The sequence below is a fragment of the Falco naumanni genome, chromosome 3, assembly GCF_017639655.2.
Source record: "Falco naumanni isolate bFalNau1 chromosome 3, bFalNau1.pat, whole genome shotgun sequence".
Taxonomy (NCBI): Eukaryota; Metazoa; Chordata; class Aves; order Falconiformes; family Falconidae; genus Falco; species Falco naumanni.
In genome coordinates, this window is record NC_054056.1 from 14,078,606 (window position 1) to 14,097,958 (window position 19,353).

General features: G+C 43.0%; 1 protein-coding gene across 3 annotated transcripts; it reads right to left on the bottom strand.

Annotated features, from left to right (window-relative positions):
- Positions 1-1,157: 1,157 nt before the first annotated feature.
- On the bottom strand, positions 1,158-18,090 carry CDK11A (cyclin dependent kinase 11A). Of its 3 annotated transcripts, none has more exons than XM_040585838.1 (20): positions 17,960-18,090; positions 17,288-17,422; positions 16,502-16,617; positions 15,874-15,998; positions 15,174-15,312; positions 14,478-14,608; positions 13,200-13,322; positions 11,907-12,002; positions 11,667-11,795; positions 10,762-10,827; positions 9,980-10,149; positions 9,141-9,231; positions 7,385-7,506; positions 6,930-7,035; positions 6,376-6,497; positions 5,541-5,648; positions 4,450-4,566; positions 4,030-4,178; positions 2,275-2,464; positions 1,158-1,280 (listed from the first exon to the last, which is right to left on the bottom strand). In XM_040585838.1, the coding sequence occupies exons 2-20, from the start codon at positions 17,396-17,398 to the stop codon at positions 1,188-1,190; spliced, it is 2,304 nt and encodes a 767-aa protein (XP_040441772.1). In that variant the 5' UTR covers positions 17,399-17,422; positions 17,960-18,090; the 3' UTR covers positions 1,158-1,187. The 3 variants fall into 3 exon arrangements, with proteins under 3 accessions (XP_040441772.1, XP_040441771.1, XP_040441773.1); XM_040585837.1 differs by having other exon boundaries at positions 9,980-10,155; XM_040585839.1 differs by lacking the exon at positions 13,200-13,322 and having other exon boundaries at positions 9,980-10,155.
- Between the last annotated feature and the right edge of the window lie 1,263 nt (positions 18,091-19,353).

The window sequence follows — 19,353 nt, forward strand, 5'->3', positions numbered from 1 at the left end:
GTCGGGCCTAAAGAGAAAAGAGTTCCGCCTTCCTCCACAGCAAACACCAACCCTGCCGGTTATAAAACTGACCAGTTTAGTACATCCACATTCCAGTTCCAAGGCCGTTATCCAGAAAACCTCTTAAAAGTGTACTGAAACGGCTAGCACGTTTACAATTCAAGTCAATCTTTTTACTGGACTGGTGCCCAGTCCTGATAGCACAAATACCCCAGTATTTTCCAAATCTTCCTGTTCTCAGAAAAGAATAACAATGTAAATCAGACTCAAAAGGACATGATATTCCAACATGATTCCTCTGGTCTTTTATCTTACGAGAAAGGACTGGAATACGGCATTATACAATCAGCAAAGCTAAGCTCTTCTTTTTATGGAAAAAGGGCGTATTGAAAAGAACTTTCTACAGAAAATAAAGTTTCAAGTCTCCATATAAATCTGATTTAGAAAACAATAGAGGACGACTTTTGCACCAGTGCCATTGTAAATACACGTATACAACACATCAAACAGCATCCAGCTCAGTAGTGCACCCAAAAATATTGCCAGTGAGTATCGAGCCCAACCCCGCCTAGCTCTCTGCAAGGCACGCAACAGGAAAGAAACATCAGAACTGTTACAGTTTTTGCCCTAACTATATTCAGACACAAACAATTTACTACTTTTTTTTAAAAAAAGTTTGTCCAGGCTGACAATATGCTGTAATAGTGCCAGCATAGATTGGGGGGAATAAGTTTCCACTCTAGAAGACTTAATGCCACCAACATCCAAGTTTCCTGCATGTGAAGAAATGAAATCCTTCACACTGTTAAACAAATAAAAATGTATTTTAATTCTACAAATTTACAAGGAAACAAAACAAAACAAACCCTAAAAAATAAAACAGGAGAACTGTTCCAGGATTGTACTTCAAGTTTTCCTTTGTCAAATTTTGTAATGATCCTTGGCTTTTCAGGTTAATTCCAGTCCTCTAATGGAATGCAGCAGTTATCCTCCACACCCAGCAAGATCTTGCCTTTGAATCTGTGATGACATTTGACTTTTTGCCTGTGAAAAACATCTAGTCTCCCTGACGTGAAGAACAGAACTGGGGCACTCAGAAATCCACTCACATGAACAGTTCCTTTTTTTTTTTTTCTCTCTTTTTTTTTTTTTTTTTCTCCTCCTCCTCCCCTTCTTTCATGTTGAGTTTAAAACTTGAGGCTGAAACCAGGTCCTGCAGCAGATGCTCCTTGATTTGTGGTGGTCAGATGAAAACCCGTGTCTTTCAAATCATCGTCACCCTGTGAAAACCAATCACAATTCATTTGTCAGCAAGTGTCTGACAGAAGTAAAAGCAGATGCGTTTACTTCTCCAACACAAAAATTAAAACAACAACAAGAAAATAAAGTATCTCTAGGAGATGAAAAACAAACATTTCATTGTATCATTAGCTAAGGCTGATGCAGAGCATTATTAGCGACCTTTAAATATTGCTATTTCAAAAGTTCTCTTTTCTGAAGGTCTCTCAGGTGTATTCCCCCTTTGTATACCTGGACTGCACATGTGAAATGAAAAAATACGTGACACACACTGTATAAATAAGTGTGAGGTACAACTAGTGAGTGTCTGATGAAACACACTCTGTGTACCCTCGGTGTTAATTTCTATACCCTGAATAATCAAGGCTAAATAAACCTTAAAGGCTACTTCATCTGTTAAATAGGGCACAGTACCTGCGCAGTGCCTTTCGGCTACGCTGAGACACGGAAATAGCGCTACAAGGCTGATACAATTAAGGCACCTGGGACTGTAACATGCTGTACTTCCAAGGGCATCTTTTGCAGCTGGCTTTTCATCAAAATGGGCAGCACAAGCCCCACGGCCAGAAGGAACACCAGCCTTGCCTTTCTGGGAATTCCTCTCCAAATCCTGGGAAAAGGAGACTTCCTAGCCACAAGATGCGCGTAACTTTACCCGGCGTTGGATTTTTGCAAAAATAAATAATGCAGCTTTGAAAAGCGTAGCTGAAAGTGTAAAACAACGTACGCTTCCAACAGAAAAAGTGTTCTGCACTGTGGTAAAACCAGGCATCATTTCCTTCTCAGGTTATGTACGGAAATGGTGATTCTGGGAATGCACCAGTAACTGGCCCTGCCCTTTGCAAAGGGAAGAGGGAAAGCTGGACTTCCAGCGTGTCTTTTTTTCCAAGCCCCAGAAGACTTAACAGATGCCACCTACATGAGCTTTGCCAAACCCAGGCTTTGGACCCGCCCGAGAACACGAGCTGTGCTCACCAACTGACTGTAGCCAAGGCCCCCCTCGGGTGGTCGCGGGCTGGTGCCACGTTTCACCCTTTGTTGTTCGCTTTTCGCTGGCCAGGTGGGAAACATGGAGGGGTCAATCGGCAGGGGAGTCTCTCGGAAATACTCATGCTTCAAACCATCTTCGGCAGTAATTCTTCTGGCTGGGTAGTAGGTCAGAAAGCTGAGAAGAATTTAGGAAGACAGTGAAGTAGGGAAGGAAAGAGACAGAGGGGCAGAAAGAAGAGAAGTTTTAGTCCCAGAATTATACATTCTGCAGAAATGCAATGCAGAATTTTTTGACTTTTGACAAAGATTTCTATTAATGGGTACGACTGCTGACATCTGGGCAAGCTAACACAGCTAGCTGATTTGAAAAGCATGCTTCCTACATGAACCTGTAATTAATTAAAGGAACCGCAGCTGGAACTACATCTCAAAAGCCGCTTTTGTAGGGATCTGTTCAGCGGCACACATCATTAGGTACCTCAGAACCCCGGGGTAGTCAGATACAGCTCAGAAGGCAGCCCAGGACGGGTCAATTAAAGTATTTTACAACGCTGTTTTGCTTTTTAGAGAAGACAACTTAGATTACATTGATACACTGCAAAATACTGGGATATAGTGTAACTTACCTGCACAACCTGTATTTCATTATTTTAAACCTTTCACAATACAGAAATATGTTTTCCTGTACTGTTCATCCTACCAAACAGTATTGGGCCCTGACTACATAAACATTTGTATATCCAAGATTTGTGCATGTAACGAGTTCCACTGACCAACGTACACTTACTCATGTGTTTTTGCAAGTTCCAGACCTACACAAATACTACAGTATTGTTGTTGTTACCCAAAATAACGAAGGCCCGATAGCCTTGTCATAACCAAAGCAATTAAGCAGATGACACTGATGCGGTATCTATCTTTATTAAGACAAGTTATGCTTGGACCTAACTTCCAATAAATTATTCACAACTCAAAAATCTGGAGCAGCATAACTGTTAAAAATTAGAAAAACTGGAAATATTATTTTTTTTTATTTTTTAAAAAAAGTATGTTTTTTTAAATTTAGATTTTTTTAACAGAGACAAGTTCTAAGTAAGATCCGAAATTCACTTTCCACTACTTCATGTCACAAAACTTAAAGGAAATATTAGGGGAGGGAGGGGAACAAAAATCCCTCAAAGCCACTGTCCACCTTTTAAAGAAAAATTAATCGGAATGCGATCAGAATTCACCAGCAGAGTTCGTTAAAAGGGCTGCCAGAACATCCAATGTGACCGAGCTTGCAAACTTTGAAAACCTAGGAAAACCTCCAAGATTGCTGTTTTCCTAATTCTTTAATATGATCTCTAGAATGTACTACTGTTTTCAATTGCAACTTAATTGTTTTAATAAGATCCATCAGCAGAACACATGATAGCTGACTCGCCACGTAATTACACATGACATGAATGAGCTAAAACTACTACTAAAACCTTTTTTGTTCTTCTTGGATATAGGTGTGCGAGAACAACCTTGGACTGAGGTTTAACAGCAGGTGTTAAGAGCTTGGCACACTGAATAAAGCTGTTGGGAGAGTGAGGAATAGTATTGCAAGGAATGTCACAGAAACTTCCAAGGCATCAGGCATATTTTGACCAGGTTAAATGCACTGAAATACCATGCTTCACTACACGTCATTTTCCACCAGTACCACAGCATGTGAACAGCTTTTCCAGGGACAGGCACACAGCTAGCACCTACTTGTTCATCAGATCAAACCCCTGATCAGAGAGGAGGGCTCCAAATCTCTTGCGTAGGTTGTTATAGGGATATTCCGTGAACGTCATCTTCTTTACTGCTGGCAGCTCATTGTAACCAGGCCAGATTTTTTCGCTTGGAGTACCCAGATCCTGTAAATTAAAACATCTCCTTAATAAACTCATTCTAGAGCGTAACTCTTCTGCTTACTCATTATGTAGCTACAGGAGTTGGTAAGCATTGAGAAAACAGACAAAACACAAATCATGGTCTTAGCCTACTGTAAGTATTGTAAAACAAGAGTAGTAAGCCCTTTATTAAGGCTGAATCTCTGTCAAAGAGCAACAAGCGCTTTCAGTTTCTTACTGCTCTAATTACCTGGCTTTAAAACCAGTCAGAATCCAAAGGTGTTAAAAATATTACCTTAAAAACTTTGTTAATCTGGTCAATTTCTGACTTCCCTGGGAACAGCGGTTTCTGCGTTAGCAGCTCTCCAAATATACACCCTACGGACCACATGTCTATCGCCGTCGAATATTCCTGAAAAGAAGAAATATACCTTATAGAACCAGTAAGATACCCACACCGAGTTGTCTGGGGGAGGTGGGCATGGGGTGTGTTGTTCTTCCAGTTTGGGGTTTTATTTGAGGGTTTGGTTTGTGTTTAATTTTTTTTTTTTTTTAAAAGGATTCTACCATTCTGAACAGAACACATCTGATCACTCACTCCAACACCCAAGGTCTCAACTGTATTTATTTAGAAGTTAAAATTGCTGTGAATGACGAGTAATACCCATACACACAAATACTACAGGATGAAACGAAGCCTCCACAACGCTGCCATTCTTTTTCACTCACAGAGCAGCACAAACTAGCAAAGCACTCGACCTTGCACTCTTTCACACAGATCCTTGGCCCTTCTTTTGCTACAACAATAATCTCAGGTTATGGGTACCAAACCTGCTCTCCACGGTACACCTCTTTTCTTAAATGTAGCCGCTGCTGCTTCAAGAACACCTTTGAAAGATAGCATAGGGCTTCTTTCACTTTTGCAGCCATTTTTTTGGTGGTAGTGCAGCATTTTTTTACTGGCATGGTTCTTGTCACTGGAGCCCTACAGAATGCTCCTGATTGCATCCAGATTTCAGTTAGGAAACAAGTAACCAGTAGGGAACGTTGCCAGAGTACCTTGTTCTGCTCTCAGATGTCACAAATTTTTGACTAAGGTTAAAAGAAAAATCCAGCTGCCTAAGATGACAGTGACAGTTTGCACTTATCCGTAAGAAGTGCAGTGGCACTACCACATCAGCATCCCAAAGGAGAAACACTTGATCCATCACCCACCCACCTTCCCTCTGTGGAAGACGGGACCTTTTTAGCTGTGTTACTAGAAAAGATCATGCTGAAGGTTCAGAATTTCCATCTCTGAATCAAAACAAGAGAATCAAGCATACTCATACAGGTTAGTGTGGAGAGTCATTCCTCCAGCAGCCAGAGGAACAAGGAGAAACATACCTTAGCTCCAAGCAACAGCTCTGGAGCCCTGTACCAAAGCGTCACCACCACGGGCGTGTAAGGCTTCAGCGGGGATCCATATTCTCGGGCGAGTCCAAAATCTCCAACCTAAATGAAAAATTGGCAATGAGCAATATTCCCAACGTTGACCACACTGTTCGCTGTCAGTGCCGACACGCGTGGGCCACGCTGGCTATCGCATGGCTTCCACCTTCAACAACAGCCACGTGGAGCACGCCGTTTCTCGTGGGCCTGCCTTTGGTTTCCCACTGAAGGGAAAAATGTTTTTTTTTTGACTTCTTGAGGCCAAGTAACGAGCTCCCATTATTGATCACCTTGACAGAAAGTTTATAGGGCAGGGGGAAAATAAAGCCCAACAACAGCAGAAGCTGACTTCAACTTTGCAGTTGTCAGTGAAAGGTGAGATTTTTAAAGCGTGCAACTTCAAAGACTTTTTCTTTGTAAAGAAAATCTCCACCTCCACCAGTAACTGCACAGTTCAGCGATACCACAGAGATTTATATTCTCCATTAAGCCTCACAATCTCTCAGGTTGAAAGAGCAACAATCCCGGTTCAAACATTGTGAGGCTGATACAGAAAAAGTAAATGCCACTGTCACGCTTCTGGTTTGCTGCACCACCAAGAAGAGAACACTGCTCAGTGTAGTCCCGCTGTAAGGAATTCAGTATCCACTAGCCCACCCTTACTGATCACATCCTAGCATAAACCTTACAGCTGCAGCAGAACGTTCCATCGAGCTCCTGGCACAGCTGTAAGGCAAGTGCAATTCTGCAATCCAAACTTTTTCATAAGTAAATTTCATGTAATTCTTACTTTTAAAATGCCTGAATGACTGAGCAACAGGTTGGACGTTTTCAAGTCTCGGTGAAGTATCCAGTTGTCGTGAAGATGCTTAACTCCTCGCAGTAACTGAATCATCAAGGTTTTCACTTCACCTGAAACGATAAAAAGAAGCCACATGCATTTAAGAGAATAAATCTTTAAATTTTTTTTTTGTTTGGAGAATCCAGAAAGGGGCAGGGAGAAGAAAGGGATGTCAACTTAAAAGCAGGGGACAGACTGCACCATAAAAACATGTCACAAAACGAGAGCAGTTAAACCCACAGAGCTGCCAATAAAGCAAAATTAATTTGGATAGCTGGAATGCATCCGAGTAACGCTCGGAAATTAACCTCTCAAAAAGTCAAACTGAACAGAGAAAAAGCAGCGAAGTCTCTGTTCCAAAGAACACGCAAAGGACGTCCCAAGGCAATACACGTCACCGAACAAAACCAGTTCTCTGACATCACTACAGCCCGAAGACACCGAGGTCTGTCTTGGCCAGCTTTGCACTTCTGAGATCTGTAAGAGACTATGGCAAACAGTACCTGGTAGAAACGGTTGCTTCATTGTTTCCATCAGACTCTTGAGATCATGTTCTACGTAGTTCATTACGATATAGATTTTATCCATATTGCTACCTACAACAATCTCCTAAAACACAGAAACAAATGATCAAAACAAGCACACGGTATTTAAAAAGCATGCAAAAATGCATTTTAGAAATCTACTGGCAAAAGGATAAATGGCGCCTGCCATAGGTCACAAAATCCATAGAAAAATATCTTTATTCTATAAAATACCCCCAACAAACAGCTCATTTTTGCAAAACATGAGATTATGTGGAGACAGGTAATGTCTGTATAGTTTTATGGGTAGTATACAGCTGTTTACAGAAACAAGCTCTGCTACGAATGCTAACGTTTTCATAAGGCATTCTAAAAGCCAAGAGGCAATATTTCAAGAACAAAAATACGTCTGAAATAGAAGACTGTGGCCTTACTCTGACAGTGACAATATTTAGATGTTGTGCTTTCAGGATAGTATTTATTTCTCTCAGAGAAGTAATGGGAAAGCCTTCCTTTTCCTTTTCCATTTTCAGTCGCTTCAGAGCCACAATTTCATCTGCAAAGAAAACAGAATTAACTCCAGATCTCCCATCACACAGCTAATAAAATGCACGTGAAGAGGTCCCCCCGTGTTCTGTCACTAATTTATTTGAATGGACACCATTATTCAAGACGTTATGTTGAACCAAGAAGCAGCGCCAGTCTCACATTAATAAAGTAAAGCCAAAAAACACCACCACCACAAGATCGCCAAGTTTAAAGAAGGAACAACAATCCAAAAGCTGCACCATGAATTTCAGTGTATTCCAGTATAACTCCTCTGGAAAGAAACTAAAGAAAAATGCATTTAACTCTAACCCCCTCGCCACAGCTGGGCAGGTAAAACAGCAGACAGGAATGCCTCAAACGCAATTTACCTCTGTTTAAAGACCCGACTGGAAACCAAGACGCCATTTAAAACATTACTGAAGGGAATGATTTAAATACATCTGGGTTTGGAAGATATTGTGGAGAATAATGGTTATGTCATTCTCAGAGTGGGCCCCAAGACAGAGAAGGAAAAGGAAAATGAGCTCATGGTAGTTGTTGAGTAAACAAGTGAACTCAGAGAGAGCACGACGCCAGCTGTATACTTCCACTCGCCACAGGAGACCAACTGGGCACATTATTCTAAAATAAAGAGAGGAGCCAAGGCATCCAGAACTTTAAACCTGTCACCAAAATCACAACTTGTCAGTTGGAACCTGAGAATAACTCTATTTTCTGTCAAGGTCTGCTTTGGAGCATAGTTCTTTTTACAAGCTCTCTTCGCCATCTGCCAACTCAATTTAAAATTGCAGATATTTAATTTACTGCGTTACAGTTCGCCTTGAAAATGACCAGCTTGCTAAACAGGAATGCATCACTAGTGACGGCAACACTACAGGGAAACCAAGGTCAGAGCCAAAAGAGCAGATCGTATCTTGCTGTACCTTATCTTTTTCCAGGAAAAAAAAAAAAAAAAAAAAAGTGTGCTCTGCACTAATATCACTATTTTTGTTAAACTACCAAATATTTCTTTAACTTGAGGAATCGCCATGGAAGAACATATAAACGACCTTATGGTTGGCTCTTGCACCACTTGTAGAAAATGCAGTAATTTCTTCAAGACGCTTGCCGTTACAAACCAGATAAGCAAAGAGACCAAGTTTTAAGAAGATAAATACACTTGTACATGCAAAGCAGCAGTTTGTTGAGAAGGAGCTTTAAAAATGAAGACCGACATTTCTTTCTACAACAAAACACTGCAGTATAGACTCACTGCACACCAACCGCTGCTTTAATCAGGAGTTGCGCTTACAGTGACGCCTGGTGGAATGTTTATATCAAATTTTGTAAACTTCCAACCTGGTAACTACCTACAGCAGATCTCGAGCCAGAAGTAACTGCCTTTGGAGCCAAAAACTGAAAGTGTTTTAATTGTTCTCCACCAGCACAGCCAATATAGGGATTACTGCTGAACACCAAGAGCTGCAAGTGAAGCCCTGTGTCAAAGCCCACCCTCTACAAAAAAGCAGAATTATTCTTCGTAAAGAAGGAAGTATTTTAGACAGATTTTTGTTCATCAATGAAAAACTCAGACCCAGAATTCGCATACAACTGCAGCCTTAAATACAGTGAAGATAATAATCGGCTACCACTTATACTAACCAGTCTTCTTGTCTTTTGCTCTGTACACTACACCGTACGTTCCTTCTTCAATCCTGTTCAGACACTGAAATTCCTCCACGCTACGACACCCCTGAAAAAACAGACAGACGGACAACATTTACTTCTCCAGCATCTGGGGGTGGGTTTCGCTGCTTGTTTCTGAGAAGACATATGGTAAACCTCAGCAACTTCACAGGGATAATTAAAATTTACCAAACAAATTCAACAATACGGCTACGCCACGTGAGAATGGTATCTTTGGTAGGTTTTTTTTTTTCCTACTTGGATCTCTAAAGGAATCCTGGACATTGTCTGTGTTTTAATAGCCTAACTGCATTATTTCGTTAAGTCTTCACTCGTTCCCTTTTGCACAGAGTAAAGAGATTTCTGCCATAACGGCAAAGGTGGCAACTCAGCACCTTAGACTGATACTTTCACATAGTTCAATTAACAAAAATATGCTTCCTCTCTTCATATTTCTACACTTTTCCATTGGCTACAAAAAGAATAACCCCCCACCAGTTTCTATGCACGTTAACAGAACTTTTCTCTCACAAGTACGTATCTTCAGACAGCAATACTAAGATACCAGAGTATCAAATGTATTATGACATCCTCTGTATCTAAAAGATGTGTGCTCCGTGCACATTTTTGCCTCATCAAACGCAAGACAGCAACATTTCACACATAAGTGTGTAATTTTGTGACGTTGAGTCAGCAAAGTGTATTCTGCCCATATACTCCCTCATGCTCAAATGCGTGTTCACGGTGTTAAGCAAGCAGCTAGGGAAATCCGTGCGCCCACGGTATTCCCAAGGATCCTTTAAGCGATCCTCTACCTGAAGCGCAGGAAGGTACTTGGGCAGCTCTTGCTTCAGTTCAATGGGGGAGGAGGCTGGTGAGTCAGGAATATAGTCCCCTTCCGTCATGGCATTGGAATGAGGGGTGCCCTCCCCCACTTCCTCCTCTTCTACTTCGCTTCCCGCCGAATCTCGGTCAAACCTCGACTCTGTAACTTTAAAAGTCAGAATCAGTCACGGAAAGAGGGAGCCGTTTGGAACAAGGAAGTTCAGCTTTAGACAAAGGGTAGGGAAAGCCTGAGCACTACAGGAGGCGGGTGTGCAGCTCACACAGCTTACGGTACTGTGTCAGTACAGACCAACGAGAAGCCCGATTCCTCCTCCTTGCACAGATGATGCTGTCAAGAACCGGTTTACAGTCGTGTACATACGATCTCCAGCATTAAATATCGCATGTCAGAAAAATAAATCTTTACCCTAACGGAATGAAAGAGGAAAGTGACCCAGAAGATCTCATTCTGATTGCAAAGTTTTTGAGGAGAGGACAGGATAAGAGACCCAAAATGAAAAAGAAGGAAACATCAGCTCGTTCAACTAGCATCTGATTTCCTCTAAACACAGACCTTGGAACAGACATCAAGGAATTTCTGATTCTGACATGAGAATGGCCCCAAAATGCCAAATATGGGGTATTTTAGAATGATGGCAAAATTGCCACAAGAAATACTTTAAAAATATTTTTAAATATTTGAGAAACAGATTTATTAGGCTGCAAAAATTCAGCCAAACACTTCTTTAAATATTCAGTATTTGCATTGTACCAACTGGGATGTGGTTTCCATTCTCCCGTTCCTCCTCTTCACTCATTTCTTCTTCGCTCACCTCTTCTGCAAAACAGAATCAAGTTCAGCTGTATAAAGTCAACACTCCTGCAGTCCCTTGTCAGGCAGATCACTACGGAAATGCTTTTCTAACTTGCCAGGCCTTCTTTACCTTCTTCACTATCTAGTTAGTGAGCTTGTTTCGGTCAGAAAGCAAATGCTTCCCCTAATTCAAAACTGCACCTTTCAGCTTCCAACAGGGAACACAATTCTTACCAATTATCTGGAATTTGGGGATGGGGGCAGGTGAATAAATTAAGTCGGGAAACATATGACTATCTGTTCATAATTGAAGTTATGCTTATTAACTATAATTGATTTTTTTAAAAAAAACACCACCCAGCCATCAAAGCATGCTTTTGCGCCTTTCCTTTACTAACTAATTAGAACAGCTGTAAGTAGATGTTTTTACTAACCCTTTCTGACATACATTTACTTGTACTGGCATGAAAAAAAAAATCTGAAATTTGCAACTGAAAATAATTCAAAATGACAGATACATTTGTATTTCACACACATGCCCCCCAAATCAGTGCAGAATTGTTCTCTGCAGAACATATGTTATGGAATGACTTAAACTGTTAGCCTTACACCATTTAGGAAGACAAAAATGGCTTTCAGTTTTCTAATCTGGCATCTTAGACGAATAATGGGTATTACCTCTATATAAAAGGACAGAATATGACTTGTACTTGTTTTTTTTCTTTTTAGTTATCTTGACCTGTGAGGTCTCAGCCTATCCTAGACTAAGAGAAAAGGAGAATGTTCAAACAAAACAATACAGAATGAGAAACAAAGAAAATCGCAACACACCGTTCTAGGCCCTGCTTTAGGACCAGACTCACCAGCTGACTGCTCAGACACTTCCTCAGAATTGCTCCCCGTCTCCTCCTCCTCCTCCTCTTCCTCTCCTTCTTCCTCAGAACCTTCACTGCTAGACTCTTCCTCCTCCTCTTCCGAGCCTGATCCAGATTCTGTTCAGGAACAATCAAACACAGAACTAAGTAGGCACACGCTCCAACAACAGTGTTTCCTCAACAGACAACCGTACAATTAATTACATCTACTAAGTTCCACTTAATCACCTGATGAGGACTCTGCCGAGCTGGTTTTTCTCTCACTGTCGCTGATGTCTTGCAGGTCTGAAAGAGGATCTCTCTCTTCTGGTTTCTCTTCTTTGACTGTTGAGACCACAAAAATTAAAAACAGGGTGCTGACTGAGTATCACTTCTACTCATAAATGACTCTGAACGCCCAGGTAACCGCTTCACTTCACCTGGCCATCAGATTGGTGCTGAACATTCCGTATATAACACTGTTTCCATGTTACTGAAAAAAAACCAACTTCACTCTGCTCGAAAGACAGACAGTTTTTCTGAACTGCAGTGGTGCAGGATCAACAGCCAAAACGGTGGAATATTAACCTTTTCTTTTTAAGCATGATATATGCCTAAGCCCCTCTAATATTAATTTAAAAAAAAAAAAAGTATCATGGTAACAAGTATCGCCACGACACAGCCTCACTATCACGTGTACATACAGCGCTTACGATTCTAACGCAGTCCCTCTGGATGACCATGAACTAGCACATGCAAAGAACCGTTAATCAGTTAAGACAGTCGCTTTGAAGGACTTAGTGCCTGCCTCCCCCTGGAATTTCAGCTGATTACATTCTGCAATCAGCTTACTTGAAATAGTTATGCTTGTTTTTACAGCCACACACGTTAATAAGGCAGCCAGAGCTTTTCTTTAACCGCTTTTACATCGATTGTGTGAATTCTCTGCTCGCGGTTAGGACCTTGTAGGCACGGGAAGGACCGTTTTCAGGCTTAGAAAACAAAATTCACCATCTCACCACAATACTGCCTTGAGTATTTATTTTCTTCTACAAGATGACAGTATCAGTGATGCTTAAACTAGATTGATCCCTGTAAGGTAACCTTTCAAGCTAACTTAGTTCCTAAGAATAAATCCAGCTGGAGCTAGCGTAAAGAATCCCTTTTTAATCTGTGAGGGCATTAAACTAGCAAAATTTAAAAATTCAGTCAGCTGCTTCTTTCATCACTGAATGAAGTAACTCACTTAGAAACTTTTAAAATTATCAAACCTACTGCAAAGGAAAGATTAATTCTATTTGTCACTTGCACAATTACCAGAAAAACCAGCATTGCTTTAGAAAACAGTAAGTATGTACATATTGATGAATATTCCAGGGTTATGCCGCTATGGCTGAATATACTATTACACATATGGCTGAAGATATAACACTTTCAACAAGAGTACCAGGGATATATGTTTACCACTAAAAATCAAGACACTACCCCAGAGCAGCTCCTCCTAGCCCCCAGGCAAAGACATTGTAAAGTGGCAAATGCTACCTGGTTTCCTGCTCTCTCCTTGCTCAAGCTTGTCCCTCTGCTGTCGTAATGGGCTGCGACTCCAGGGTCTCATTTTTACTTTGTCTCCATATTCTTCCCTCACTGTTCTATGGTGTGCAGAAACTAGTGAAAACAAAATCGGAAGAAATTGTTACAGCTCCCTGCCCTAATTAGAATACTTCTGCCTGCCACAAACATCTGCTTTGCATATTTTCGGTTTTCCTTACAAACTAGAGGGTAGTAGGGAAGAGTGGAAGTGGAACCTAACTGTACCTAGGAGAATAAGGGACTACAATTTGCCTCGTACATAATAAAAAACGGGCTTGTACTACTTTGAGAAAGGTGCTGCCATACTTGGGAAACAGAAGCAAGATGCCCTACATATTCCACAGTAAACAGCCTGAAACTAAGGCTTCAATGCCAGAGAGAGAGAGAGAAGCAGACAGACCAGGAAGATAGATAAAAGAATAAAACCAGATCAGGTTTAGAAGGAGCTGACAGAACATTTAGAGCAACAAAAGTAACTAAAATGAAAGGCTAGGATAGACAAAAAGGAGCTGTTTGGTATGAGCTGAACTAGAAAGAACAGCTATAAATATGGTGGCTTCTGCTACTCTTGAACAATCTTCCTCGCCTGATCACACGAATGGGCCCTGATTTTTACCTCTGACAGAGATCCTTTAACCAAAAGTGATCTGAACTTAAGATTGCAAGTATCTGATACGCTATGCAACCTGAGGGTTCACGTGCAGAAGTTAGTTTAAATTTAAGTTGCAGACCTTCCCCGCTTGATTCCCACTAAAGTCTTTTTCATGGCTGGAGCATTTCCACGATGCCTCTCCCTGCCTTTGCAATTTATTTCCCCAAATCCTTAAAGCATTTTGAGACTTCAGTCTCTATGAAATTGTGTTAGACTCAGCCAAAGAGTTCAGAAGCAACAGGGATCATGAGGGATACACACACACGCACACATAGAGACAATGTCAACTACATGAATCTTGTTTCTATAGGAAACCAGACTAATGGAGAGAGGCAAAGAAAGACTTAGTGACTAATTGATATGCCGTGACATTTAAGGCATATGACATTGTTTTATTTCCCTGTGTACAACTTAACAGATTTGTTTTTTTTCCCTCTGGACATAGAAGTCGTCATCCCACCCTTTCATTTTTTTTACATTCTGGCACTGACCCAAGTAACAAACGCTTTCTGTATCTCCATACCACCACTGTGTCAGCAGATAGCGAGCCCAAACAACATTTACACAGAGACAGTTACCTTCTCTTCTGGCTTCCCGCTCCTTACGCCTTTCTTCAGCTCGCCTTTCTCGTTCTTTTTGCTCCCTTTGTTCTTTTTGCTGCTCTCTGATTTTTCTCTCTCGTTCTCGTTCAAGTTGCTCCAGACGATCTCTAGGAAAGAATTAGTTTTTGTTACGTTACAGTTCTCTACACATTCAGCTTATGAAGTAAAGGAAAACTGTTCTGCTGCAACAAACTATAGGGCCATTCCCTTTCATCAGCAACAATACCACGACTGCACATCAAAAACAGACATAGCTTTCCAGCTGATCGGCATTTCAAAGACAAAGACGACGAGCTCTAAAACACACAAGCTTCTGCACATTTATCAGGATTTAAACAGAAATTAAACAAATTCAGTTAATAAATCCCGATACTATGCAAATCTGGTTCACCCTTTTTTTTTTTTTTTTCTTCATTAATAGTAAAACACTGGCAATTAGATCACCTAGAATTATCTGTTGCAATGAAGCCACTTACAAAGGTAATTAAAGTCAAGAACAAATTTTTGTTAGACAACAACACATTCATAGGAACGTGGCACTGGCATCAGACCTTACAAGCTTCTGCTCTGAATTTTTTTGTCATTTCAGAACAATGAAAGGTTAGAGAGACTTAGAGGAGGAAGCTGTTCATCTCTGCTGGTTTGTCACAGAGGAGGGAGGCATAGATGTACCTCTCCCTCCTGGAATGCTCCCTTGCCATTTCTCTCCGTTTCTGTCTTTCCCATTCACGACGGGCTTTATCCTGCTCTTCTCTATGTCTCTTCCTACGCTCATGTTCCCGTTCTTTCTCTTTCACTCTGGCATGTTTCCCTAAACAAACAAAAATTTTGGAGTGTTACTCTTCAAAATACTTAGTGCTCCTATTTTTAAAAAGCAAAATTAGAAAGGTAACCTATTTTCATGTTCTCTAATATTTTCTTAACGGAAAAATCCTGATCTGAAAGGGTGTTGGAAAATTAAAGAATCATAACATCTTACACAAATACTTGCCTTAAAATAGAAAAAGGCTGTTAGCAACAGGAATACAACGTGAATGTTTCTAGAAAGGGTATTTTTTCCCTTACAGTCAGGTACAAAGATCATAGCTCAGCCCACCCACTCAGTGAAGCCAGTACGCTTAACAGACTTCAAAGAGTAAAAGCAGATTCTGGGTCCCTGTCCCAAAGTAATCACTGTCCTCTCAAACACGTATACACCCTTGTCACTCCCGTAAGGGCATTAAACATAATCAAAGAAGTAACAAAAGTTTCCATTTCTCTGTCTGATCCACCTGACACGTTTTCTTTAGTCCACAGGTATTATTTCACTCTCTACATTGGGCTTCACCTTGAGAAGCTACCAGAAATGTTACTCAAACGTAGTAACAACCACCTTCTGCTGAATGACTACGATGTCTACGTTTCTCTTTCCTCTTCTCATCTTTTCTGTGATGGGTTTTTTCTTTCCGTGACATTTGCTGTGGTGGTTTTATAGCCAAGGAATCATCTTCTTCTCCTCTAAAATACAAGACAAATGAAGAAACTCAGGAAGGTTACGTGTACTGTCAAACAACCTGTGCGTTACTTCCTCTTTTCTCCACTTTGAAAAGAATGCTTTTTTTCCTATTTTATTTAGATTAAACCTCATTTCCATATTACCCCTGAAACAAGCCAGTAACAGCACATTACAGAAAATCACAGTCACGCAGATGAGAGCTATTATTATAAACACTTGTAATACACAAGCAAACCGAGGATGAATTAAGCATCGAAGAGAACTTAGCAGGCCTGCTTTAACTGCATCTTGAGCAAAGTGGTTTATTCCTAGGTAGCGAGCAAAACCAGAACACTGTTAAGCCTTAACCAATACCCTCACATGCTCTTCCAGCAGATGACACATCTGCAGGCTAAAGAAGTTAAACTTTTCCTTTTCAAGTATTTTTAAACCCTCTTCTCAGTAATTCTGAAGGTTCAGTTCAGTAACTCTTCCTAAGCTAACAAGGTTATTCTCTTATTCTCACCTGTCTTCCATAGAGTCTTCCCTCCTGTAAGGTGAATTTCTGATTGTTATTTCCATGCGATGATCTCTCAGCTCCCCCTCTTCAAGAGAATCCCGCTTTGAATCCCTATCATCTGACTGCGACGGAAACACAAGAAAGGGCGAAATCAAAACGCAATTAATTTTTATGTCACAAAACGAAAGAATGTAAATAGTACTCAACTCTTCCATTCCTGGCTCAAAAGCCATCCTCAACTGGTTGCACCAGGAAGGCACACTAACTTATGATGCAGAGATTTCACAGCTGTAAGCAGCCAAATGCAGTTTGATTGCAACTAAAGCTGAATTTTTGTAAATTCAATGTAACTAAGCAAAATTAAACCACGATTAAGGAGTATCTGTTGACTATTGTTTTTCAAAAAGCATATTATTATGTATACAGCTGTACAAAACCAAGTAGTAACACAGAAGTTACTCAAGCACAATTACTTAAGCCCACTCTTTTATAAAATCTTTGAAAGGCTGTTACTTAACTGCAGCTTCCGGTTACATCCATTTCTCTACCTTTTCTAACCAATAACTATGAAACAAAGCACAGGCTGCAACGTCAGGCCAGTGAGATCTCAGCAGAGCACAGTGTTTTTGTCAAACTCTGGAATCACAGACCACACCACACACAAGACACGTGTGAGAGCGCAGAGGAATGCCGTGGGCAGGGCAGGCAGTCTCGTTCTCAGAAACAGAGGCTATAAACACTGGAGCTCCTCAGGTTTCATTAGAAACACTCGCTTCCCGAAGGGTAGCTTACATTTTTCATGCGTTTTATCTCTGCCTTCTCTTCTTGCTCCTTCCTTCGTTTTTTTTCCTGAAGAATTTCATCTAAAGTTTTCACTTTCCAAGAATCCTTTTCATCACCCATTTGAGTTACAAATAAACAACAACTCTGAAAAAGAACGGGGCATTAATGAAACCACACATTCCATGGCAGCCACGTTATCTTTTATGTGTTTTCACATACAGACAAACACCTGACAGACCATCTCCAGGCAAAGTGGAGCGGGACTCCCCTGAGGGCGGCCTGGCCTGGCCTGTCCCGCCCCGGGGGCGCAGAGCCCGGCTGCGGGCCCAGGGCCCCGCTCCAGCCCCACGGGCCGCCCGCCGGCAGCACAGGGGGCCGGGGCCCACCGCCGGGGGGGGGGGCAGGGCGGCCAGACACGCCAGGGGCCCCGCATGACCGGCCCCCCCAGCCCCGCAGGCCCCCCCCGGGCCCGCTCGCCCGCCCCGGCCCAGCCCTGCGGGCCCCGCTCCCCTCACAGACGCCGCCACCGGGGCCGCGCCTCCGCCCCGCCCCTGCGCCGCTCCCCTCAGCCCCGCGCCGCCCCCGAGAGCCGCCGCGCTGAAGGAGAGCAGGGAGCAGGGCATGGGGGGGGCGGGCGGCCCCCACCGGGTCCCCCCCCCCACCTCGGCCGGGCCCACTCACCGCCGCCGCTACCGGAGCCTGGGACGAGCAGCGCCGGCCTCACGCGCCACTTCCGTCGCCGCGCCGGCTTATGACGTCAGCGGGCGGCTCGCGCGGGGTCGGGCCCGGACCCATCCCCGGCGGGACGGGCGTTAATCCATGAATTACCGGCCGCGCTCTGCCTGGCCGCTGGCAAACAGCGAGGCCGAGCCGCGGCCCAGCCGCCAGCCGCACGGCAGCCGCAGGGCCGCCCCTGATGGCGGGTGAGCCCCGGGTTGTTGCTGCTCCCTGGGACCCGCCCGCCCGTTACACCGGCACGGAGCCAGTCACGTGACGGCAGCGGCGCCGCGGGGGACCGACAGCGATGCGGGGTGAGGGGGGCAGCTCCCAGACGGAGAATCGGCCGCAGAAGCGGAGCCGGCGCGGCGCAGGTTGAAGTGACACGGCCACAACAGCGCAGGGGGAGCGGTGGCTTTGTGCATCCCCCCATCCCCATCTCCCCCCATACCATCCCCCCCCGCTAGGCAATACCCCCATTTTAGGGACACTGACCGGCACAAGTAGCCCCTCGCTCCCCAAGTCTGTGCTCCACAGCCAGGCCCCACGGTATTTCAGGGTTTGGCATTTCAAGGAGGACGTGCCGTTCCTGTAGGACCCTGCGTGACCAATGTCGAAACAAATCGCCCACCGAGCTGGGCTTGGGGGAGCGCGCCAGTGCCCGGGGGGGCGGCCAGAAGCAACGTCGCTGAAAGGAACCCCGGAGTGTTTCAGGAGCAAACTTTTCCAGAATAAACTGGCCAGCGCACTGCCACCTTACAGAGCAACGCAAAGGCGGGCAGTTGGGGTGTGACACCGCAATAAAATTTTAACACTGAACAAACGGTCCTCGGTCCTCGCTTCCCCAACAAGAACCACGGCAAAGGAGAGTTACTGGTATGACTGGAGGAAGAAAAGTCTTGCCCTGGACAGGAAAGAGTTTGGTTTGTTTAATCTAACAAGGGCCAAGAAGTCTGTGTGGAAAAGTCTGCGAGATCACCACCCTGCAGACAAACCCCCAGGAAAACAGGGGGACCATGCTGCCTCCAACCTGGTGGGGCTAAACCACCACTAATAAGCTCAGAGGTGTCAGAAATTACAAGTACCAAATTCCTCGCACCTGTTTGGTTCACAAAAAGTTTTCCAGCAATAGGAAAGACAAAACCCTGCTAGCTTTTAAAATTAAACTCAGTTGATAAAGGGGTTTACATAAGAACTGAGCTAGGCAACCAGACGGACACTTCTGTTTCTGTCTTCCAGCAAGAATAGAAACACAATGCAAACCAGACTAATTCTGACCACTACACTTAAGATTTTTGAAAGCATAACTACAAAAAACCCCACCCAACCTTTTTTTTTTTTAAAAAAAAGGAAACCCA